This window comes from Anomaloglossus baeobatrachus, chromosome 7 (genome assembly GCF_048569485.1).
Source record: "Anomaloglossus baeobatrachus isolate aAnoBae1 chromosome 7, aAnoBae1.hap1, whole genome shotgun sequence".
NCBI classification, from domain to species: Eukaryota; Metazoa; Chordata; class Amphibia; order Anura; family Aromobatidae; genus Anomaloglossus; species Anomaloglossus baeobatrachus.
This window is the reverse complement of record NC_134359.1, coordinates 22,581,302-22,607,372: the sequence shown is the minus strand read 5'-3', so window position 1 is coordinate 22,607,372 and position 26,071 is coordinate 22,581,302. Positions and strand designations below refer to the sequence as shown.

The following is a 26,071-nucleotide window of genomic DNA, read 5'->3' as shown; positions in this document are numbered from 1 at the left end:
TAATAGCGGGCGCCGAAGTGCGGGGCACTGGCAAGGGCAGGCGGAGACAGTCTCTGCGGGTTCAAGGTCTCTTTACTCACAGTCCTGGTATACCCAGGAGATGCCGGTCACCGCTGTGATAGGCCCCAGTCGATCCCAGATCCATTGGAGGGCAGAACCGGTACAGTGGACGGTGGGCTCTTCCTCCTTGCGCCTCTAGAGGTGCATCCCCGTGGCCTGAAGCTTCTTGGGGACCCCGGTTCTTGAAAAGTGTTTGCTCCCGTCCCGTATGCAGGTTTCGCGGCTCCGTGGTGGGGCCGGACTTAGTTCTCGACTCCGGACCCTATCTAGCACTATGCTCCGGGAACTGTGGTGGCTGGAGAGACATGTAATCCCCCTGGCCTGCAGATATTGGTGGACAACCTGAAGTTTAATCCACCCTAGGATTCTGCACCCTGCACTGCGCTGGTCCCGAGGGAGCAATGAAGCTCTCCCTTCGGCGACCGTATCAACTCCGGTGTCCCACCAGAGCCACTGGTAAAACCCGACTGCTTTCTTCCTCTCCTCCTGGAGAACTCCTAACTATTGTGTTGCTCCTAACTCCCCCTGGTGGCTGTTCCTCCCTCGGTTCCCTGTCATTAGTCGGTGTCAGCCCCCCATATTTGGTGACTGCCTTAAGACCCAACCCTAGCCGGTCCCCAGTGGGGAGGCGAACCTAGTTGTGTGTGTGAATTGGTGTGTGGTGGCATCGGTACCGGCCTCCTCTAGATCCATGATGAGTACCGCACCTTAAGTACCCTGTGGCGACTGAAGCCTCAGGGGTGCCACACTAACACTCCATTAAAGGGATGTTCCTATCTCCAAAATCATATTAGCAAACACCTCCAATTAGAAAGATACTTCAAGAAGCCGAGTGGTCCGGTTGGCATGTAAGGACCAACTTTGGTGCCTGCACTGAGCTCGTAACCTGCCCCCTGCTCTGACTAAAAAAAACAAAACAAGCAAAATATCCAAGACCTATATAGAATAAAGGAAAAATAACACGACGCTGCCAGCACCATTCCAAACTACCGCCATGCCGTTCACTTGAGCGAATACAAATGTATCGGTGACTGATACAAAATAGGAAAACCCATTGCAATATTAACTATGATGAAAAAATCCAAAACATTTCATTAAAGATTAATGTAGAAAATAAATCAATCAAAAACAGTGTTACTTCTTTTGCACATTACTCCTGAAAAATAAAATAAGAAATATACACTACAGTTCAAAAGTTTGGGGTCATTCGGACAATTTTGTCTTTTCCATGAAAAATCCTACTTTTATTTATAAATGAGTTGCATAATGCATAGAGATTATCGTCCAGACAGTGACGAGGTCAGAAATAATGATTTTTACATGAAATAATAATTTTCTCTTCACACTTTTTGCTTTCGGCACAGAATGCTCCTTTGCAGCAATTCCGGCTTTGCAGACCTTTGGCATTCTAGCTGTTAATTTGCGGAGATAATCTGGAGATATTTCACCCCATACTTCCCCCCCCCCCCCCTCCACAAGGTAGATTGGTTTGATGGTCACTTTTTGCTGCTCCCACAACAGCTCTATAGGGTTGACATCTGGTGACTGGGCTGGCCCCTCCATTACAGATAGATACCAGCTGCCGGCTTCTTCCCTAAATAGTTCATGCAAAATTTGGAGGTGGCTTTGGGGCATTGTCCTGTTGTAGGATGAAATTGGCTGTAATCAAGCACTGTCCACAGGGTATGGCACGGCGTTGCAAAATGGAGTGATAGTCTTCCTTATTCAAAATCCCTATTACCTTGTACAAATCTCCCACTTTACCAGCACCAAAGCAACCCCAGACCATCACATTACCTCCACTATGCTTGACAGATGGCGTCAGGCACTCTTCCAGCATCTTTTCCGTTATTCTGCGTCTCACAAATGTTCTTCTGTGTGATCCAAACACCTCAAACTTCGATTTGTCTGTCCATAACACTTTTTTCCATTCTCCCTCTGTTTAATGTCTGTGTTCTTTTGCCCATATTAATCTTTTTCTTTTATTAGCCAGTCTCAGATATGGCTTTTTCTTTGCCACTCTGCCCTGAAGGCCGGCATCCCGGAGTCGCCTCTTCACTGTAGACGGTGACACTGGCGTTTCGTTTTGTGGGTACTATGTAATGAAGCTGCCAGTTGGGGACCTGTGAGGCGTGGATTTCTCACACTAGAGACTGTAATGTACTATATTGTTGCTCAGTTGTGCAGCGCGGCCTCCCACTTCTCTTCTACTCTGGTTAGAGCCTGTTTGTGCTCTCCTCTGAAGGGAGTAGTACACACCGCTGTAGGAAATCTTCAGTTTCTAGACAATTTCTCGCATGGAATATCCTTTATTTCTAAGAACAAGAATAGACTGTCGAGTTTCACATGAAAGTTCTCTTTTTCTGGCCATTTTGGTGAGTTGAATGGAACCAACAAATGTAATGCTCCAGATTCTCAACTAGCTCAAAGGAAGGTCAGTTTTATAGCTTCTCTAATCAGAAAAACTGTTTTCAGCTGTGCTAAGATACTTGCACACGGGTTTTCAATGGATTTCTATACATCCATTAGCCTTCTAACACAGCAAACACAATGTACCATTAGAACACTGGAGTGGTGGTTGTTGGAAATGGGCCTCTATACACCTATGTAGATATCGCATTAAAAACCAGACGTTTGCAGCTACACTAGTCATTTACAACATTAACCATGTATAGAGGGAATTTCTGTTTAATTTAATGTTAGGGTCATTGAAAAAAAAATAAAAAATGTGCTTTTCTTTCAAATATAAGAAAATATCTAAGTGACCCTCAACTTTGGAACTGTAGTTAATATTTTGAAACTGTTGATAAAACACAATGCAAAAAAATAAATATATATATTATATATTTTCTGCCTTTCACCCACTAGATATACAAATTACTGGAAGTTCTTTAACACAAACTAAAAGGTTTATGAAACTTTTGCCTGTATTGGACCTGACCCTAACCCATTCAGACCCCGTAATTAGTCCCTGTCCACAGCCGCTCTCCGCAGGCCGGTATGATGGACGGACTTCAATAGGGATTTTCAGAATGTAAATATATAAAAGTAATGCATTATTTTTAAAGTTGTGAATTGCAATGTGTATTATGTTTCGGGCTCGTGTCCTGTGCGTGTGACGTCTCCGTATTGGAGGACGCTCCGCATTGCCGTGTATTACTCGGGGGCAGCGTCGCTCTCCTGTTTACACTGTTTTATGTATATCCGGTTATTTCTCAGTGACATTGATTTTTCACTTATCTAATCCAAGCGAGCTGGGCATGAGCTGATTTACTAATGAGCCAGGACCTGGAGGACAATGGCCGTGAGAAGATAATTATCGCCGGTTATATGTGCTAATAATTACAGATGAGATGCAGCACGCGGCTATAGCAGAGCAGCGATTTGTTACGAGGCTGATGTAGCCCTGGTAATTGCAATGTGGCTCTAGGCTGCATTCCCACAATGCACCAAGAAAAGACAAAAACGCAAGTAACCTCATTTCAAAAATTGGTGCAGAAATTCTGCAACACCAAAAGCTCATGGTGTGAACGAAGCCTAAGGCTAAGTTCACACTTCCGTTGTTTTGTATCAGTCACAATCCGTCGCCTTGAGGAATTACGGTATCCTGCAAAATATTTTGCAGGATTCCAGTTTTTCCCCATAGACTTCTATTGGCGACGGATTGTGACTGATGATGCTGCGTTGCATCCGCTGCGTCGCGGTCAGTCGTTTTTTGACTGACCGCCGGGCGGGAGCAACGCAGCATGTAACGTTTTTTGTGCAGTGGAATCCGTTGGATTTTGCTGCCCATGCGCTCTCTGGCTCCCCGCACAGGTAACCAGGATAAACATCGGGTTACTAAGCAACGCGCTTCGGTTAGTTACCCGGTATTTACACTGGTTACGGGTGCAGGGAGCCAGCGCTGAGCGGTGTATGCTGGTAACCAAGATAAATATCGGGTAACCAAGCAAAAAGTGCTTTGCTTTTACCCGATATTTACCCTGGCTGTGCATGGAGCCAGACACTTCACCGCTCGGCTCCGCCCCCTCCCGCTCTCAGCATGTGTATATATATATACACACACACACACACACACACACACACACACACACACACACACACACACACACACACACACACACACACACACACACACACACACACACACACACACACTCACTCGTCCTGCAGTCCCCGCAGCACTGATGTCCTCAGTGCCACGGCCCCGCTCGGCTTCGCCCCCCGCACACAACGGAATCCGACAAAGAATTCTGTTCATCCGTTGTACAGCGCATCAGTCACATGCGTCAAGCGACGCATGTGACTGATGCAAAACAACGTAAGTGTGAACTTAGCCTTAAGAGTTCAGAGATTTTGAAAACCAAAAGTTGCAGAGTTTTTCAATGTGACGGTTATATTGTCTCAATTTCTTGAAAGCGTAAAACTACTAGGTGCTTGTAAAAACGGATAGCTTTGCAAATCCCTATTTAAAAGAACAGGGTTTTCCTTCTTTTATTGTGTACTGCTCGTTGCCTAGGTTACTGGCCACCGCTGCAGTCTATCAGCAGTGGCTGATTTTCCAGGAAAAGAGCACAGCGCTTACAAGCTCTTTGCCATATATGCGTTGAAGTTGGCCGGATCTAGTAGCATTGGAGAGGACATAGGTCAGGTTAGCGGCTCAGAAACGGCGCCAGCCCGAACTGTCAATCATCACGAGTGCTCCAGCCCCGGCACGCAGAATGCCGAGAGGCAGAGGAGACAACCCGTTTAAGCTTCATTTGAATGAATTATGGGATTATGTTTTATCCTTTTTTTTTCTATTTATGTTGATTTGTGTTTAATTTTAGGTGAAAAATGGCAAAATCGAGGAATAAACGGAGAGATTCCGCTCAAGACGAGGCCGACAAATTATCAAACCTTCCCGAAAAACTGAGAGAGCGTCTGCTTCCTTTTCAGAGGGAAGGAGTGGTGTTTGCGCTGCAGAGACAAGGAAGGTAAGACCGCCGGCCGATTTACTTGTAAAAGCCGGGTCATATGTGACTAGTATCAACATTAGGGCTCGTTCACACTATGCAGATGACGGGGAGCGCGCTGCTGTAGTAATGAAAAGATGGCGCACCATTCCTGGTGCTCGGGTCAGACATGATCAAGATGCGAGTCTAGCATCTGGGTGTGAACAGAGTTTTATTCAGTGACTGCAAAATGAGATCTTGAACATAGTGAGGAGATAATTCAGAGTTTACTAGACAACAATTAAGGCAGTAGAATGGCCGTTTCTGGCTTCAAAAATTAGAATTTGGCCCCAAATTCCGTAAATGGATGCATATACTATATGTGGCCGCTAAGGGAGTGGTGACGACCTTCCATCTGCATCCTTGAAAGACGGACTCGTCAGGGCCGTCCCCTCTCTCCTGCTTTGTGTTCTGATTATTGAAGCATTTGGTTATTGGAATACGCTCCACGCAATTAAAGGGAACCTGTCAGGTGCAAAATGCACGCAGAACCATGAGCAGTTCTGGGTTGATATTGCTAATCCCTGCCTAACCGCCCCTGTATCTAGTAGGATAGATAAAGGGATCTTTATAAAAAGTATTTCTAAAGATCCTTTATGATATGCTAATGAGGCCAGGGGCTAGTCGCAAGGGCGCAGCTTCCCTTGGCTAGTTGGCCCCCTTAGCATGTAAGGACGTCCCTGTGGGCATACTAATCTGCTAATGAATGTGCAGCGTCAGAAGATGGTTGATCTCACCGCTCTCTGTTGCCACCGTCCCCCCCGACGCTGGATTTTGAGTCAGTAAGCGTGATCAGAAGACCCGGACTTTGAGTCATGCGCACTATGAAGCTGGGTGTACACGTCCTGTCTTGAAACTAGTGTAGTGCGCATGACCAGAAGTCGGGGGACGTTCTAATCGTGTGCACTGAGCCGAAAACCAATGGTGGAAGCAGAGGTGAGAGCGACCATGCCTCTGACGCTACACATTCATTATCATGGTAGTACACCCCTGTGAGTATGCTAACATGCTAATGGGGCCGACTAGCAAAGAGAATAACACCCCTATGACTAGTCCCCGCACTCATTAGCATATGATAAGACCTGTAGAAATACTTTTTCTAAAGATCTCTTTATCTATGCTACTAGATACATGGACAGTTAGGCAGGGATTAGCAATCTGCACCCAGAACTGATTGTTGTGCTCGGTGCATATTGCATCTGAAAGGTTCCCTTTAATATCTATACCTGATCGGACGGACACCATTGGGTTATACGCTGATGACATGATCATTTTTATGGTCGGGGACACTTGATCTCGTAATATCTTTTATAGATACATTTGGCAGATTTTCTGTTTTTTTTTTTTTTTTTTTAAACTGTTACAGATTGGCGATCATGCCTCTTTCATGCGGGCTGTACCCAGTTAGATTTTGTTACTTTTTACCCCACACATTAAATATTTAAGGATCAATATTCGTCAAGACAATAAAAGGGACCTTGTCAAGTTTGTAGTAATTTGTCTATTCTTGTGCCCATACTTGTCCCCTTCTTTTAGCAATGTCCCATCCTGTAGTAATGTCCTTTTATTTCTGCCACATTATGCCGTTTACACACACACACACACACACACACACACACATCTTACCTGTCCTCGAGGGAACTTCTTGCGGCCCGCCGGCCCCCTAACGATCGCGTACCTATGCCGGGGGCCACAGCCATCTGCGCTTTACTTCAGTTGATTGATTGCTGCCGTAGCACAGAGGAAAGTTCTGCAAAGAATCACTGACAGCCGCTAGCCAATCAGAGGCCAGCAGGTGACGTCATACAACGTCACATGCTGGCCTCTGATTGGCTGGCGGCAGCCTTTTGTGAAGCTCTGCAGAGAGTTCCTTTGCGCGGTGGCAAAAATCATCTGAAGTAAAGCGCTAATGGCTGTGGCCCCCGGCATAGGGACGTGATCGTTAGGGGGCCTGCGGGCTGCAAGAAGCCGGAAAGAGGGAACCGGGGGACAGGTGAGGGGTGTGTGTGTGTGTGTGTGTGTGTGTGTGTGTGTGTGTGTGTGTGTGTGTGTGTGTGTGTGTCATAATGTGACCCGATAATCAGGGGCCACGTGCAGCTTGAGGGCCACGCAAATGAGATTCCTGTGTTAGAGATATTCGTGTTACGTACTGTGCGGTATGTAAGCACACCTCACTCAGGAACCTGATTAAAGGTACAGAACACAAATCACCGGCGGCCGCATCCCAATCTATAAGACAAGCCGTGGCTGCCGGTGATTTACCTGGCACTGTATGTGCAGCCCTCACCCACCCTCGGGCCGGACATTTCGGAACAGCAGATACAGTTCTAGTTAAATATACATAACATATATATAATATTAAAAAAAGGGTTTATAACTTATGCTTTCCCTATGCTGATAAGTTCTGGGACTAGTCGCAAGGTCGTTGCTTCGTCCTGACTAGTCTGCCCTCTTTCCTGTGGGCGTGATACCATGATTTGCATGAGCAGATATCACCGCCGGCTTATGGAAATCTCGCACATGCACGCGTCTTATTCCCGGCTTTAGATGTGTTCTATGCATGGTCAGAAGCGCAGGCGACTTTTTTTTATCATGCGCAGTGTGCTTGTGAAGCTGACGAGTGTACACCCGACTAAGGAGGCGAAGCGGCACTGCGGAAATGAGTGGCGGGCATGCACGAGATTTCCATGAGCCGGCGGTGATGTCGGCTCATAGAAATCATGGTATCATGACCACAGGTGCGTGATACAACGGAAAGAGGGCAGACTAGTCCCGAACTTTAAAGTTCAGGTTTGCTCATCCCTAGTCTTAAGGCTACTTTACACGCTGCGATATCGGTACCAATATTGCTAGCGTGCGTTCCCGCCCCCATCGGTTGTGCGACACGGGCAAATCACTGCCCGTGTCGCACAGCATCGACCGGACACGTCACACAGACTTACCTTCCCTGCGACGTCGCTGTGACCGACGAACCGCCTCTTTTTTTAAGGGGGCGGTCCATGCGACGTCACTGAGTGGCCGCCCAATAGAAGCGGAGGGACGGAGATGAGCGGGACGTAACATCCCGCCCACCTCCTTCCTTCCGCATTGAGGCCGGCGGCAGGTAAGGTGAGGTTCCTCGTTCCTGCGGCGTCACACAGAGCGATGTGTGCTGCTGCAGGAGCGACAAACTACTTCGTACCTGCAGCTCCAACGATATCCGAGAATGGACCCCCATGTCACCGATGAGCAATTTTGCACGTTTTTTGCGATGATGCAAAATCGCTCATAGGTGTCACACGCAACGGCATCGCTACAGCGGCCGGATGTGCGTCACAAATTCCGTGACCCCCAACGACTTCGCATTAGCGATGTCGCAGCATGTAAAGCCTGCTTTAGGTTGTGTACTTCCTTCTGATGCGGGCACACATGCTGAGCCTGCATCTTTCCTGCATAAGTCGGCTCATCCGATCACTTGACTTGTGCCTTTAATGGCGGCAGGCAGATAAGAGATCCGCCCGCAGCTGTTAGCCAATTGAATCCCACTGTCATTCCTGGTCTCTGTCCACTCTGTATAGCACAAGGGATCACAAGTAGAGTTGAGCGGATCGGTCATAATCCGGGTCCGGCGGATCCGGATCGGGTTGCCGCCGAAGTCCGGATCCGATCTGGAATCCGAAGCCATGTAAATCAATAGGGAGCCGGAGGGAGGGAGGGATCGAGGGATCGTGCACTCCGAATCCCGGGTACTGGTCGGACTCGGATCGGGCGCTCAAACCGTGCGGATCCGGGTCCGCTCAACACTAATCACAAGTTAAAATCACCCCATTGAAAACAGAACAAAAGAAAAGACCTATTTGGTATCTCCGCTTTCAGAAATGTCCAATCTATCAAAACATAAAATAAGAGGTGGGAAGAGGGGGAGTTTTAGGGTTTAGAATTTAGTATCTCGACTCGTGTACATGTGAATATGAATGGGTGTTATGGTTTGTTTGTTTTGTAATGAACTTAAAAATAAACAGATTTGAAAAAAAAAACCAAAACATAAAATAATTTAGTTTGATCGGTAAACAGTATACGGGGAAGAAATTAAAAATGGCAAAATTATTTTTTTATTTTTTCATCGCCGGTTATTGAAATAAAATGCAATTACCGGTGATGAAATCAGCGCATCTACCCAAAAATGCTATCTGTACCAATGGCAGTTCAGGGCGCAAAATAAATAAGCCGTCACTGAGTCCCAGATGCTACGGATCTCGGAAAATGGCAACAAAAGCGCCTTTTTTATTTTTCGGACAAATTTTATACATTTTTCTTCACCACTAAAAAAAAAAAAAAAAATTGAAAACTGTCCATGTTTAGTGTCTATGAACTCGTATTGACCCGGGGAATCATACAGCCCGGTCAGTTTTACCAAAAAGTGAACGTTTTAAATAAAAAAAAAAATAAATACTGGAATTGCCTTTTTTTTTTTTCTTCAATTTCACCACACTAATTTTTTTTTTTTTCACATTCTAAATGGTAAAATTAATGGTTTCTTTCAAAAGTAAAACTTGTCAAGCAAAAAATACGCCCTTAGGCTTTACCAGCAAAAAGATAAAGGGGGAGAAAAATGGAAAATTGCCAGGTGGTGATAAAACGTATACTCTCCTCCCTCCCCTCGCTCCAGTGATGTCAGCACCGCGTCTCTCAATGGTCACATGATATTAGTGTCCGCTAATAATGTTTGCTCTCACCTCCTTAGGTTGAAACTCAGATAAACGGGGGTTGCGAGTATATCAGCCATTTATTTTTATTTTTTTTTCTCATTTTTTAATAACTTTGACAACTACAGAATATAAGAAAGGGAATGTCTAAATAGTGGACAACCCCTTTTACAGTACAGGTTTTTTCCCCACCAACTGAAGGAAGATAAGATAAATGCAAATAATAATAATAATAATAATAATAATCATAATCTAATTTTTAAAATATATAATATAATTTTTTTTTTTATTTTTTTTTTTAACTAAATTATATGTTAAGTTAGCAAGATGTGGAGGACGGGTGCAGGGTAATATGACTCCGGAGTATGGAGTAACACAGCCACGAGCCCCACACACGGGGGAAAGTTAGGTCACAAGATGGTGCGAGTTCTCACTATTCTTGCAAATTTATACACTCAACGGAGATCCTACCTTGGGGATGAGGCATTCTTTCTCCAGGAATTAATAGTATATCATGGGGAGGGTGTGGGTCATATCCCCATCCCAGAAAAATACCCCTAACAAAATACAAGCATGCAAATTCAATATTGTTGCAAACGTAAATTTTGAGCAAAATATAAATACTCAGCCGCTCATACCACCGACATCGGGAGACCCTCAGCTTTTGCCATATGCAAAAAAAAAAATCTAAATAAATACAAACTGCATCAGAAAAGCTTTATGTCCGCAAAAATTGAACATACATTTAACTTTATGCTAACATTATAAAAAAAAAAAAAAAAAAGCCTACGCAGACCCAAAAACAGCAAGTCTCACTGTCATAATGTAAATAGGAAAAATAATAATTCTTCTGGCTTAGTGACCAACATAGGCCTGGTTCTCGAGTGGTTAAGCTTTCATATCTACAGATACACAACTCCTGCATGTAGCCATGACAACCTGATAGAGCGGAATGTTTTTAAAACTGAGGCACCTTTTTAAATGTAGCTTTTTGTAACCGTTTTGGACCCCCTCTAAACCGTCCCTTTTAGGGTATAATGAGAACGCTTCTTGATACTTCACATAAATTTGCGCTTTTCACCTCGGTTCCTCTCTGATCGTTACGTAAGAACGAAACTTCTCATAAAAATCCGGGAGGCGAGGCTGACATCTCCGGCTCAGTAATGGTTCCCCTCCGCTGCCCTCTCCATCTTTATTCATTGCGCCCGGCTTTCTAAGAACGGCCCATTGTTGATATTCTCTGCGTTCCCGGTAAATACACGAGTATCTCTGCTCCCGCCGCAAACCTCATATCATTTGTACATTGTCTTTACAAGGAGATTTTCTTTTGACAGATTCATGCCTTTCCTGTGTTTTTGTTTTTTTTTTTGTTTTTTTGTTTGTTTTTATCTGTGTTACTGCCGTCTCCCTCCTTTATTCTTTCCTCCGCTTTATTATGCAAATGTCATTGTGTTTCTGCAGAATATCTCCTTAATGATTTGGATAATTAATTACGGATAGGGTTCCTTTTTACAATAAATAACTGAGTGAAAGCACGTATCATTGCTGTTGTGTTTTTTTTTGTTTTGTTTTGTTTTATACTTCTATTTTATTTTTTTTCACTTAGTGTTTTTATTTATTTTACATTAGATTAAATTAATATATCAAAAGTAATTTAAATAGATTCTCTGAGAGTATATATAATCTAACGAGTTTCCCAATTCTGCATTAAAAAACTGCAAAAGTAGAGTTTAGTTTTTAAAAATCCCACCAAATTTGGTGATGGGGGGGGGGGGGCATTGATTAAGGATTTGATGGCATTCTGGAGATCTTAATTTCTACAGCACACCCTTCCGGTTGGGGGATATTTCTAAACTTTTACCATAACATAAGTATTTTGTTTTTCTTTTTTTTTTTTCTAAAACTTTTTATTTTCCCCTAAAAAGTTTCTTAAATGTTATAAATTGTTAAACGCATGCACAATGATGCCACGGGAAAGTGTTTCCACCCATAGGAGGATAGTACCAGGCTCACCCTTGTTCAATATCAGCACTTTTTGAGCAAAATATGGGGGAGGATTCATCCTGGGGGACAGTTAATTTGTGTAAATTTATATATCTTTTATATAATAAGCCCATTATCTTGTTGGTTAGAACCTTCATTCACCGGTTTGTTAAAACATGATGGCAATTATCCAACAAACGAGCAAAATGCTTGTTCGTCGGATGATCAGATTGTTCTTGCCACCATTAAAATCATCATCTTTTGCAGAACATTTCACTGTGTAAGTAGATCTGCTGCCGACAATGTTGATATTGCACAGTAATAGTAATAAAGGGTCATTCCCCACAAAACAAAGCTATGCCCTATCTGTAAGTTAGTGGATAACTTGCTGGGTGTTAGACCACTGGGAGCCTTGCAGCCCTGTCCTGAATGGAGCGGAGGTGAGCATGCCAGCCTCTGCTTCATTCATTGTATATGGGACTATTGTGCACTTGTCAGTCCCTAAACCGTGAATGGAGCGGAGGTGAACATGCCTAGCCTCTGCTTCATTCATTGTATATGGGACTATTGTGCACTTGTCAGTCCCTAAACCGTGAATGGAGCAGAGGTGAGCATGCCTAGCCTCTGCTTCATTCATTGTTTGAGACTATTGTGCACTAGGCAGTCCAATAGTCAGTGAATGGAGCGGAGGTGAGCATGCCTAGCCTCTGCTTCATTCATTGTATATGGGACTATTGTGCACTTGTCAGTCCCTAAACCGTGAATGGAGCGGAGGTGAGCATGCCTAGCCTCTGCTTCATTCATTGTTTGAGACTATTGTGCACTAGGCAGTCCAATAGTCAGTGAATGGAGTGGAGGCTGCGCATGCGCACCTACCCCACCATTCAGGGCAGGGCTATAGAGCGGAGTTCTCGGGGTTCCAGAGCCCCGATTGCATGATCGCTGGGGATCCCAGCAGTCTCTCTTCCCCCCTCCCCCAGCAATCAGCACCTTATCCCCTATCCTAATAAAGGATAAGGCTAGTTTCACACTTGCGTTGGACGGGATCCGTTGCATTGCGTTGTGTGACGGATGTAACAGATGCGTTGCATATAGTGGCACAACGGATGCTACGGATCGTACAAAATAACGCAGTCCGTTATAGGTTTTTTTCCTTGACTTTACACATCTGGGCATGTGCAGTTGTGTAAAGATGGATGCGTTAACGTAATCCGTCAAATGACGCATTCTAATGGAATCCGCCACCATAGGCGTCCATTATAAAAACAACGGACGCCTAACGGATACCTGCAGGTCGCGTTTTTTTGACACTCCGCCAAGCGCAGAAAAACGCTACATGCAGCGTTCCATCCGCCCGACGCAGCGTCAAAATAACGTCGCTGCGTCGTCCAGCAGATGCAATGCAGACACTTGCGTTAGTGCCTCGTCCATATAAGTCTATGGAGAATAGCGCAGTGCGTTAACAGACTGCGCTATTCTCCATAGTGACGGAATGCGCTGAACGCAAGTGTGAAACTAGCCTAACTTGATGATTTTGTATTTATTTATTTTTTTTAACTCTTTACTGATCCATTCTTAGGTATTTACATTAAGAACTGCCAGAAAGTATTTGTGAGAGCCAAGCCTCCACAATGCTCTGCCACCTGACCATATTTTTTTTGAGCAGTGTCTGAATGTCTAGAGACAAATCCCACGTCGATGAGCATGTGAGAGTAATTCAATATTTGGTTATATAATGTATACATTTATTCATTTGTGCCTCTATAAGGCTACTTTCACACATCAGGTTTTTTCCATCAGGCACAATCTGCAAAAATGGGTAAAATGGATCCGGTACTGCATCCGTTTTATCCCCATAGATTTGCATTGTTACTGGATTGTGCCTGATGGCTTTGCGTTGCATCCATTTTTTTCCGGATGTGGCAAAATTAATTAAAGCGGCGGCTGGAGGCAACGTATCTTGCAACGTTTTTTTGTCCGGCAAAAAAAACGCATTGCGCCGGATCCGGTGTGATACGGCGTGTTTTACAATGGAAGCCTATGGACGCCGGATCCGGCGCGATGCGGCAAAAAACGGATGCAGCTGCCGGATCCGTTTTTGTAAACTGCGCATGCTCCAATGTTTTGAAAAAACGGATCCAGCAAAAAAAAGCAAAAACTGACAAAACGGATGCAAAACTGATCCGGTGGATACGGTTTTTACATTTTTTGCCGGATCCGTTGGATCAGGAAAAAAAAGGATTGTGCCTGAATGCAGAAAACTGATGTGTGAAAGTAGCCTAACCCTTTTTTACATTGGCTCCGTTTTGCATATATCACCCTCTTTAAAGGGAACCTGTCACATGAAAAAACTCTATTAATCTGCAGATATGAGGCTAATTTGCAGGTTAATAGTGTTTGGAACCTGCCCAGTGCCGACACCTCAAACTCTGCTGCTCGGAGGAAGTGAACTTTATTCCTCCTGTCAGCTTTCAGTCATGATGGTGGTGCCGGTGTATGGAGAGAGACGTCTACAACTCCCCCCCCCCCCCCCCCCTCGCACTGACTGAAACCCGAACCCTGCCGTCAGGAATACAATTCATAGCAATCTGGCAGTGGGGTTCGATGTGCAGGTGCCGGGCAGGTTCTAAGCTCTATTACCCTGCAGACTAACTCCATGTCTGCAGTTTAATAGCTATTTTTTCACCTGATAGTTCCCTTTTAAGATGCCCACACAGGCTCTATTTACTGTCCATTTGCCATTGCAACCATCCTGGACTAGTTGCAGTTAATGGTCGTTCATGTACAGTGCAGTCTTCCTGCCAGCATAGCTCTGCTCTGGTATGTGACTACAACGGAGCTTCTACTGTCACGACGGAGTCCCCTTCATTACACTTTGGGAGCTCATACCAGGAAACAGCGGTGTGCCTGTCTTTTGGTGACTAAGAGGAGTGCTATTTTGCAGGATTGGTCTGTATACAGGGGCTAAGAGGAGTGATATACTGCTAGAATAGGTCATGTACAGGGCGATGAGAGGAGTGATGTACTGAAGAATGGGGCTATATACTGGGGCTGAGAGGAGTGATATACTGAAGGATGGGCTGTATATAGGGGGTTAAGAGAAGTGATATATTGCAAGATGCTGCTACATACTGGAGGCTGAGAAGAGTGATATACTGTAGGATGGGGCTGTATACAGCGGATTGAGAGGAGAGATCTACTGCAGGAGATGGCTTTACATACAGATGGCTCAGAAGAGTTACACTTCAGGATGGGACTGTATACAGTGTCTGAGATTAGGTGAGCTGGGTTTGTTTGCTGCTGGAAGATTATTCATGTTATAACTGAACTGCCGTTCTATTGATGCTTATGACAGATGATTATCTTCTGAAACATGCATCATTAGAGCAGCATTTGCAGTTTCACATCACTTGTTTCTCAGCAGCAGGCAAAAAAACACAGCTCTGAACTGCCGTTGTGGAGGATTGCTGGAGAATTGAGCTCTGCTAGAACCAGATATTGATATCAAACCACTCTGCAGCTATAGTGATGCAGATGGCAAAGGTCAAATCTGTCAAGCAGGATATTGTACAGGAGCAGGGAGCAGAGTCCTAAGTTGAATTCTACACTTAGATTAGTTTGATAACTCAGATTGGTGGGCAGTAAGAAGCAGACAGGAGAGCGAGAGAGGGCTCTGTAGCACTGAAGGAGAGAGGGCTCTGCAGCACTGAAGGAGAGAGGGCTCTGCAGCACAGAAGGAGAGAGGGCTCTGCAGCACAGAAGGAGAGAGGGCTCTGCAGCACAGAAGGAGAGAGGGCTCTGCAGCACAGAAGGAGAGAGGGCTCTGCAGCACAGAAGGAGAGAGGGCTCTGCAGCACAGAAGGAGAGAGGGCTCTGCAGCACAGAAGGAGAGAGGGCTCTGCAGCACAGAAGGAGAGAGGGCTCTGCAGCACAGAAGGAGAGAGGGCTCTGCAGCACAGAAGGAGAGAGGGCTCTGCAGCACAGAAGGAGAGAGGGCTCTGCAGCACAGAAGGAGAGAGGGCTCTGCAGCACAGAAGGAGAGAGGGCTCTGCAGCACAGAAGGAGAGAGGGCTCTGCAGCACAGAAGGAGAGAGGGCTCTGCAGCACAGAAGGAGAGAGGGCTCTGCAGCACAGAAGGAGAGAGGGCTCTGCAGCACAGAAGGAGAGAGGGCTCTGCAGCACAGAAGGAGAGAGGGCTCTGCAGCACAGAAGGAGAGAGGGCTCTGCAGCACAGAAGGAGAGAGGGCTCTGCAGCACAGAAGGAGAGAGGGCTCTGCAGCACAGAAGGAGAGAGGGCTCTGCAGCACAGAAGGAGAGAGGGCTCTGCAGCACAGAAGGAGAGAGGGCTCTGCAGCACAGAAGGAGAGAGGGCTCTGCAGCACAGAAGGAGAGAGGGCTCTGCAGCACAGAAGGAGAGAGGGCTCTGCAGCACAGAAGGAGAGAGGGCTCTGCAGCACAGAAGGAGAGAGGGCTCTGCAGCACAGAAGGAGAGAGGGCTCTGCAGCACAGAAGGAGAGAGGGCTCTGCAGCACAGAAGGAGAGAGGGCTCTGCAGCACAGAAGGAGAGAGGGCTCTGCAGCACAGAAGGAGAGAGGGCTCTGCAGCACAGAAGGAGAGAGGGCTCTGCAGCACAGAAGGAGAGAGGGCTCTGCAGCACAGAAGGAGAGAGGGCTCTGCAGCACAGAAGGAGAGAGGGCTCTGCAGCACAGAAGGAGAGAGGGCTCTGCAGCACAGAAGGAGAGAGGGCTCTGCAGCACAGAAGGAGAGAGGGCTCTGCAGCACAGAAGGAGAGAGGGCTCTGCAGCACAGAAGGAGAGAGGGCTCTGCAGCACAGAAGGAGAGAGGGCTCTGCAGCACAGAAGGAGAGAGGGCTCTGCAGCACAGAAGGAGAGAGGGCTCTGCAGCACAGAAGGAGAGAGGGCTCTGCAGCACAGAAGGAGAGAGGGCTCTGCAGCACAGAAGGAGAGAGGGCTCTGCAGCACAGAAGGAGAGAGGGCTCTGCAGCACAGAAGGAGAGAGGGCTCTGCAGCACAGAAGGAGAGAGGGCTCTGCAGCACAGAAGGAGAGAGGGCTCTGCAGCACAGAAGGAGAGAGGGCTCTGCAGCACAGAAGGAGAGAGGGCTCTGCAGCACAGAAGGAGAGAGGGCTCTGCAGCACAGAAGGAGAGAGGGCTCTGCAGCACAGAAGGAGAGAGGGCTCTGCAGCACAGAAGGAGAGAGGGCTCTGCAGCACAGAAGGAGAGAGGGCTCTGCAGCACAGAAGGAGAGAGGGCTCTGCAGCACAGAAGGAGAGAGGGCTCTGCAGCACAGAAGGAGAGAGGGCTCTGCAGCACAGAAGGAGAGAGGGCTCTGCAGCACAGAAGGAGAGAGGGCTCTGCAGCACAGAAGGAGAGAGGGCTCTGCAGCACAGAAGGAGAGAGGGCTCTGCAGCACAGAAGGAGAGAGGGCTCTGCAGCACAGAAGGAGAGAGGGCTCTGCAGCACAGAAGGAGAGAGGGCTCTGCAGCACAGAAGGAGAGAGGGCTCTGCAGCACAGAAGGAGAGAGGGCTCTGCAGCACAGAAGGAGAGAGGGCTCTGCAGCACAGAAGGAGAGAGGGCTCTGCAGCACAGAAGGAGAGAGGGCTCTGCAGCACAGAAGGAGAGAGGGCTCTGCAGCACAGAAGGAGAGAGGGCTCTGCAGCACAGAAGGAGAGAGGGCTCTGCAGCACAGAAGGAGAGAGGGCTCTGCAGCACAGAAGGAGAGAGGGCTCTGCAGCACAGAAGGAGAGAGGGCTCTGCAGCACAGAAGGAGAGAGGGCTCTGCAGCACAGAAGGAGAGAGGGCTCTGCAGCACAGAAGGAGAGAGGGCTCTGCAGCACAGAAGGAGAGAGGGCTCTGCAGCACAGAAGGAGAGAGGGCTCTGCAGCACAGAAGGAGAGAGGGCTCTGCAGCACAGAAGGAGAGAGGGCTCTGCAGCACAGAAGGAGAGAGGGCTCTGCAGCACAGAAGGAGAGAGGGCTCTGCAGCACAGAAGGAGAGAGGGCTCTGCAGCACAGAAGGAGAGAGGGCTCTGCAGCACAGAAGGAGAGAGGGCTCTGCAGCACAGAAGGAGAGAGGGCTCTGCAGCACAGAAGGAGAGAGGGCTCTGCAGCACAGAAGGAGAGAGGGCTCTGCAGCACAGAAGGAGAGAGGGCTCTGCAGCACAGAAGGAGAGAGGGCTCTGCAGCACAGAAGGAGAGAGGGCTCTGCAGCACAGAAGGAGAGAGGGCTCTGCAGCACTGAAGGAGGGAGAGGGCTCTGCAGCACTGAAGGAGGGAGAGGGCTCTGCAGCACTGAAGGAGGGAGAGGGCTCTGCAGCACTGAAGGAGAGAGAGGGCTCTGCAGCACTGAAGGAGAGAGAGAGCTCTGCAGCACTGAAGGAGAGAGAGGGCTCTGCAGCACTGAAGGAGAGAGAGGGCTCTGCAGCACTGAAGGAGAGAGAGGGCTCTGCAGCACTGAAGGAGAGAGAGAGCTCTGCAGCACTGAAGGAGAGAGAGGGCTCTGCAGCACTGAAGGAGAGAGAGGGCTCTGCAGCACTGAAGGAGGGAGAGCTCTGCAGCACTGAAGGAGAGAGGGCTCTGCAGCACTGAAGGAGGGAGAGGGCTCTGCAGCACTGAAGGAAGGAGAGAGAGCTCTGCAGCACTGAAGGAGAGAGAGCGCTCTGCAGCACTGAAGGAGAGAGAGAGCTCTGCAGCACTGAAGGAGAGAGAGAGCTCTGCAGCACTGAAGGAGAGAGAGAGCTCTGCAGCACTGAAGGAGAGAGAGCGCTCTGCAGCACTGAAGGAGAGAGAGAGCTCTGCAGCACTGAAGGAGAGAGAGAGCTCTGCAGCACTGAAGGAGAGAGAGCGCTCTGCAGCACTGAAGGAGAGAGAGCGCTCTGCAGCACTGAAGGAGAGAGAGCGCTCTGCAGCACTGAAGGAGGGAGAGGGCTCTGCAGCACTGAAGGAAGGAGAGAGAGCTCTGCAGCACTGAAGGAAGGAGAGAGAGCTCTGCAGCACTGAAGGAGAGAGAGCGCTCTGCAGCACTGAAGGAGGGAGAGGGCTCTGCAGCACTGAAGGAAGGAGAGAGAGCTCTGCAGCACTGAAGGAAGGAGAGAGAGCTCTGCAGCACTGAAGAGGAGCAGGTTCTGCTGTGAAATGTAGTGTTAGCACATATGAGTAGGACCACCCATTCTGCTATGTGAAGCTGGAAAAGCATAGAAGAAAATAAGGTTCTGTTGGGGAAAGTCTGTATATTAACAAGAAGTATGCCTTAACTATTGTGTAAAATAATGTGATTGTGGGAATTATCCTTTAATACCCACTCTTCATATATTAATTTAAATGTTTCCAGGAGCATTAATCAAGGAATAGAAATCTAAGGAAGAAGTTCCATAAATATTGGGTTTACTTTAAACTGTGCCTATTTTATATTATTAATGCAGCAATAAATGGGGAATACTTATGTGCCATGCACCCCCCGCCATGACTCTGGCACCTGCTAGGTGGATGTCTCCCATCCTTCACAATCTGAACCACTTTTTGGACATCCAAGTTTGTGTCCATCTTTTTTTCTCTCCATTTGTTGATGTCAACCTACTTAGGAAATATACGATGCAGGAAAGTAGGTTGACTTTCATAGTGTGGTTCCAGGTCATCTCATGTAGGTCCTGGCAGCGAGCAGCCCCCTGTGACTTATCTAGCGCAGACCCCAATCCTTGCTCTATGATGACGGATGTGCCAGGGTAAAAGCAGGTGGGTCGCCGAAAAACACTCATTCGTTTTGGCTGCCCCAGTTGCGCAGACACGAGGGACATTTTTCACACCGTCTCCTTGTATCTCTCGGGACTAGAGATGGGAAAAAACAGGCAAAATCTTCCTAATAATTAATCGGCGTGCATGGCATGTTTTCTTTTTATTATTAATGACAAGACACTTTTTAAAGGTTTTTGTAGGCGATTTAACACCCCTAATTTTTTTTTTTTTGTATGAGACGTAATTCCGGCATTGTTGTTGTTTTGGATTTTTTTGTATAGGTTTTTTTATTTTAGCTTTACTCGCTGCTATAGTACACTACAATATTTATTTATTCTGGTGTATTATGCATGTTGGCATTAGACCCAGCTTTTGTCTGGTTTTGATTGGAAAACTAAGGCTACCTTCACACATCAGTTTTTTTCCATCAGGCACAATCCGGAAAAAAACGGATAAAACTGATCAGTTTCATCCCCATTGATATGTATTAGTGCCGGATTGTGCCTGATGGCATTGCGTTGCATCCTGCTTTTGCCGGATCTGGCGTAATTGGCTAATGCGGCGGCCGGATGGAACGTCTCTTGTAACGTATTTTGGCTCTGACAAAAAACCGCATCGCACCGAATCCAGCGTGATACGGCGTAATTTACAAGGGAAGCCTATGGACGCTGGATCCGGCGTAATGCGGCAAAAACCGGATGCGGCCGCCGGATCCGTTTTTTAAACTGAGCATGCTCCAATTTATTGCAAAAAAACGGATGGGCCAAATCCGTTTTTTTTTTTTTTTTACGGATTCGGTATACTGGATCCGTCAAGAAAAAAAAAAAGGCTCTGGCACATCCGTTTTTACATATTCTGCGCCGGATTGTGCCTGATGTCAAAGAGCTGATGTGAGAAAGTAGCCTAAGATGGCAGTAATGGGGGTCATTTTTAAGCCCCCCCAATGTAATGACATAACATTGGAAATCTGGTCAGGTTGGGGAGGGCGCCTTGATGGGTTGATAGAGGAGGCTCCCATTTTCCAAAATCTTGGTTGCTGTAGTCTGTCGGCGCCATCTAAGGGGGTAAACTGCAGTAATCCGTGATCCCACCACCTCATCCGCAGAAGTCCAGAAAATGTTCCCCCTCTTTCCCACCCCCTCCCGTAGTGGTGCCACTAGCAAAGCTTTTCCGCATCTGTTGAGGCCCAGAAATTTTGCCATGCCTACCGGGTTACACTTTGCGTTCAGGTGATTTTCGTTGGAAAAAGGGGCGAGATTGCTGCTGAGTCTATTCATCATAAACCGCCCACTTAGTGTCACGTATCCTGGAAAATAGAAGACAGAGGTTGTTACAAATCGCTGCTGCCTTCTCTTCTACTCCCAGATTGCAGGAGCTTTAAACCCTCACTGTTCAGTGAACTATACGGATGAGGCTTGGTCGGTATTGGGTTAATAATGAGTAATTCTTGTAGCCCCAGATCTGCCTCCTCTTCTGCACTCTTCTGCACTCTTCTGCACTCTTCTGCACTCTTCTGCACTCTTCTGCCCTCTTCTGCCCTCTTCTGCCCTCTTCTGCACTGTCCCCGCTCATAATGAAGTCAGGGTCTTGCGCCAAGACCTGGCTCAGCATCTACATTCATGGGGCTTCTGCTAGAGGTAATCATGATTCAAATCTGTCTGAACAGGGAAAATAATTCCTCTACCTCTGCCCATGTCCCTCGCTGGAGGTTGCCACCGCCGCCCCTCCGCTGCCACCGCCGCAGTGGTAAAGCGCTCACGCTGCAGAGTTTCAGTAATGGGCTGTGACAGCGCTAATTTCCTCTGCTTCCCGTATCGCATTTGTTGGAGCAGCCTGCAGACTTTACACAGAAAAGAAATATTGTCCAGCGCACAATCGCCTCCAAAAGAGCGGACAATGCACACAACAAAAGCTGCAAATCAGCCGGCGAGCGCGTGCAAAGAGATGATTAATGTACGGAAGCCCCTCGCTGTAACGGAGCCAAGAACGTCTGCTGCTCGTAGCCAAAGTGGCTACTTCCCACTCCAATAATTAGCAGCCGGTGACATGGAGTACATTAATCATGGGACTGTCACACGAGAACGGGAGCAGTTTTCCAAAAGTAACGTATACAAAGTGTGGAAAAGAAAGCAAAGCGCCGAAGATGCCGGAGCTGACCAGCGTCGTAGGGGCCCGTGGTGCTTACAGTTGGCTACGTTCCGGTAATATGGCATCCGCTGGACTGGGGTAATGCTGGATTATCAGATCTTTTAAAAAGAAAGTGTATGGTCCGTGATCCACAGTGATCCACAGACCCCAATACACATTAGATGGTTGGGCGGGGACTTCTAGGGTCCAAACTTCGGATTCCATAGAAAGTATAAAGATCCTCATAGACAATTTCAACCCTCCCAATGAGAGAGCCATGAGGCCCCTGTATACATTGGATGGTTGGCCAATCCTGACAACCCAGCCAGTACAGCCAATATGTTATCTAATCTGTATGGGACCTTATGAGTCCATACTACAGATTCAATAGAAGTCTATGGCTTGGTACATGGCGGTGCTCGTGCTCCGAGGATGAGCTCACGCCTCTGCCCCTTGGTTTGAGTCACAGGAGTTAATTCCGCATACTTTGGACTCAAAGTTGAGCTTTTAAGATATCTGCAGGCTGTGAGTGGAGGAATTCTTGTTTCTGCCGAAAGGGTAAAAATCTGTTGTCGTGACATAGTTACGGTGAATCGGTCAAATCTCAACTGGTGGGATGGATCCTCCAAGCCATTGGTCTGTACGAGCGGATTGAATGCACTACAGACAGGCGACACTGGTGAAGCAACGTCAACCGTGTTTAGCAATGGCGGCTGGAGGGATGGAGGAATGGAGGAACAGAGACTTTAAAGGTGGGATGACAGCTGTAGGAACATATAATGTAAGGCAGTTGTAGGAACGGAGGTGGTGGGAATGGAGGATGTAGGAGCTGGATCGCAGCTTGAGCAATGGAGGTTATAGAAGCTGAAGGAACAGAGGCTTTAGAGGCGGGATAGCAGATGGAAGAATGCAGGCTGTGAGGGCTGGATGGCAGTTGGAGTAAGGGAGGCTGTAGAGGCTGGATGGCAGTTGGAATAAGGGAGGCTGTAGAGGCTGGATGGCAGTTGGAATAAGAAAGGTTGGATGGCGGAGTAAGGGAGGCTGTAGAGGCTGGATGGCAGTTGGAATAAGGGAGGCTGTAGAGGCTGGATGGCAGTTGGAATAAGAAAGGTTGGATGGCGGAGTAAGGGAGGCTGTAGAGGCTGGATGGCAGTTGGAATAAGGCTACTTTCACACATCCGGTTTGAGCCGTGCGGCTCAATCCGGCTGTGAAACCTATGCAACGGATGCGGCGAAAACACCGCATCCTTTGCATACGTTTTACATGCGGCCGGTCCGTTTTTTCCGGTTGCGGCACGCTACTGAGCATGCGCAGTGGAAGAAACCGCATGCGGCGGCCGGATGCGTTTTTTCCGCATCACGCCGCATCCGGCGTCCATAGGCATGCATTAAAAAATGCGGCGCGATGCGGTTTCTTTGCCGGAGCAAAAAACGTTGCAGGCAACGTTCCATCCGGCCGCGGCATCGGCTAAATCTGCCGCATGCGGCAAAAACCGGATCGAGCGCAAGCCCATGCGGCACAATACGGCACTAATGTAAGTCTATGCAAAAAAACCCGCAACCGGCGGCAAAAAAACGGTTGCGGTTTTTCTGCAGAGCGCCGTATTGTGCCGCAGAGCAAAAACCGGATGTGTGAAAGTAGCCTTAGGGAGGCTGTAGAGACTGGATGGCAGTTGGAATAAGAGAGGCTGGATGGCAGTTGGAATAAGGGAGGCTGGATGGCAGTTGGAATAAGGGAGGCTGTAGAGACTGGATGGCAGTTTGGTTAAGGGAGGCTGGATGGCAGTTTGGTTAAGGGAGGCTGGATGGCAGTTTGATTAAGGGAGGCTGGATGGCAGTTTGATTAAGGGAGGCTGGATGGCAGTTTGATTAAGGGAGGCAGGATGGCAGTTTGATTAAGGGAGGCAGGATGGCAGTTTGATTAAGGGAGGCTGGATGGCAGTTTGATTAAGGGAGGCTTTAGAGGCTGTATGGCAGTTGGAGTAAGGGAGACTTTAGAGGCTGGAGGAACTTCTATAGCGGCAGCTAGAAGACTAGAAGCTGTGTTGTGACTGGATGGTATCTGAGGGAACGGAGGCTGTTGAAACTAGATGGCCGCTTAAAGAACAGAGGCAGAGGCTGCAGACTCCGCATAGGAAGATCAATGAAGCAGAATTGGGTTAACTGCCCAGTGTAGTGGTCTCATTGATGCAGAGTGGAGAGAGACAGACAACAACTAGTAAAGATGGAGCAGAGGAACAGCGGAGCGGCAGAGGAACAGCGGAGCGGCAGAGGCACGGCAGAGGAACAGCGGAGCGGCAGAGGCGCGGCAGAGGAACAGCGGAGCGGCAGAGGAACAGCGGAGCGGCAGAGGCACGGCAGAGGAACAGAGGAGCGGCAGAGGAACAGCGGAGCGGCAGAGCTGGGTCAGTCAGGTGAGTCACTTGGTGACTGTAGTAGTTGCATCCAGTGGTTGTAGCAGAGCCGGGTAAGGCTACTTTCACACATTCGGTTTGAGCTGTGCGGCTCAATCCGGCTGTGAAACCTATGCAACGGATGCGGTGAAAACACAGCATCCTTTGCATAAGTTTTTTACATGCGGCCCGTCTGGTTTTTGCCGCTTGCGGCATGCTACTGAGCATGCGCAGTGTCAAAAACCGCATGCGGCAGCCGGATGCGTTTTTTTCCGCATCGCGCCGCATCTGGCCGCCATAGGCATGCATTGAGAAAAGCGCCGTATCGGACGGATGCGACGTGATGCGTTTTTTTTGCCGCACAAAAAAAACGTGCCAGGCAACGTTCCATCCGGCCGCCGCATCGGCTAAATCTGCCGCATGCGGCATAAACCGGACCGAACGCAAGGCCAGGCGGCACAATGCGGCACTAATTAAAGTCTATGCAGGAAAAACGCAACCGGCAGCAAAAATAACCGGTTGCGTTTTTCCTGCAAAGTGCCGGATTGTGCCGCATTGCAGAAACCGGAGGTGTGAAAGCAGCCTTAGTCTTTTCTCATTACTGTAGCAGATGGTGGAGTGCGGACACTACCTGAATACTCAGTCTGCATCTGTTACCTGAGGAAGAGGTAAACAAAGCTCGATGTTGGGGGCCGCGACATGTAACAGAATCGAAACACAATCAAGAAATTTCTTCAGCCCCAGAGTGTAAGCAAGGTTTCCATTTACTGACAGCAATCAGAGATATTGTGCAGAGATAAACATTATTTACATGATATCTGTATAAAAGCGCAGGAGCCGGGCAGACAGTGTGAACACGCTCCTGCCGGCGAGTGCCGCTCTTGCCGGCGAGTGCTGCTGCAGCCAATTAAAATCTGTAATAAAAGATACATTGCGTTTTTTTTAATGTTTAATTTGCAGAGCGTGAGAGTCGGCGCGGCTCTGCTGGAAGCGTCCGACCCTTGGCCTGTTGCGTCGGTGACGACTGATACATTGTCCACGTCCGCACAGAGGATTTTTATATATAATACATCTGTCACCGGTGTTTAACAGTCATTATCCAGTAGCTTAAAGCAGCTGCAGTCAGAAATCCGCCGCGCTGTCATGTCTTAAAATAGCGGAGAGGTTGCAGCGTCTTACCTCTTTCATTATTCTCGGCTGTGTATAATTAATTCCAGGAGGAATTGGCCTTCAGTGATCTGTCATGGAGTCATCAGAGGGAGAGAGGTGTCGCTGGCGTCTTCTGCCCGAGCGCAGGAATCTGCAAGGAACCAGCGAGGGGAAGGAAAAGAAGCGTTTCAGCAAATTGAAAAATCACCGCATTGTTTTAAAGGGGTTCTCCGGTTAATAGGATGAGCCGAGGGTAATGAGCGGGGCTGGAGCGGCACCTAAGTCTGCTCCCCTGCCGAGGGTAAGTGCAGCGCGGCACGTCGGGCAGAGGCTGTCACTTTTTGATGGATGAGAGGAATCGTGCAAAACCAGAATTCTCATTAAAGGGCTGCTTTCCCCTGTCCGTGTTTCCAATTAGGACCCCCGCTCAGGACCCAACCGCTACCAGCGAGGATGAAGAGCTCGCAAACAAGTTCTGGAGGGCTCAAACCGTCCTCGTATTATATAAAATATCATCAGCTGAATGGCTGCCATGTAGTACTACATTTCCCTGCAGGGAATATGTACGGGTGGCTGAGGCCCCCCCCCAACCCCTTAAAAATCATCTGTTCAGGTCCTAATACCGCAGTCTCCAGTAATACCGTGACGAGATAACAAGTCTGCACCATGTCTAGAGCAGCGGGGGCGCACAGGTTGTCACCGCTCCATTCACCATCTATAGGACTCAGAATAGCCATCTCCACCAATCCCATAGAAGTAACTGAGAGGTGGAATACGTGTCTAACCGCTTTATTCACCATCTATAGGACTCAGAATAGCCATCTCCACCAATCCCATAGAAGTAACTGAGAGGTGGAATATGTGTCTAACCGGTCCATTCACCATCTATAGGACTCAGAATAGCCATCTCCACCAATCCCATAGAAGTAA

The 26,071-nt window shown here is 47.9% G+C and overlaps 1 protein-coding gene across 1 annotated transcript in view; it reads left to right on the top strand.

Annotated features, from left to right (window-relative positions):
• ZRANB3 (zinc finger RANBP2-type containing 3) overlaps positions 1–26,071 on the top strand; it is a 255,035-nt gene that overhangs the window by 12,941 nt on the left and 216,023 nt on the right. Inside the window, exon 2 of the mRNA XM_075319678.1 lies at positions 4,890–5,036. Within this exon, the coding sequence (XP_075175793.1) occupies positions 4,897–5,036 (140 nt within the window). The 5' untranslated portion in view covers positions 4,890–4,896. The remainder of the gene's footprint in view (positions 1–4,889; positions 5,037–26,071) is intronic.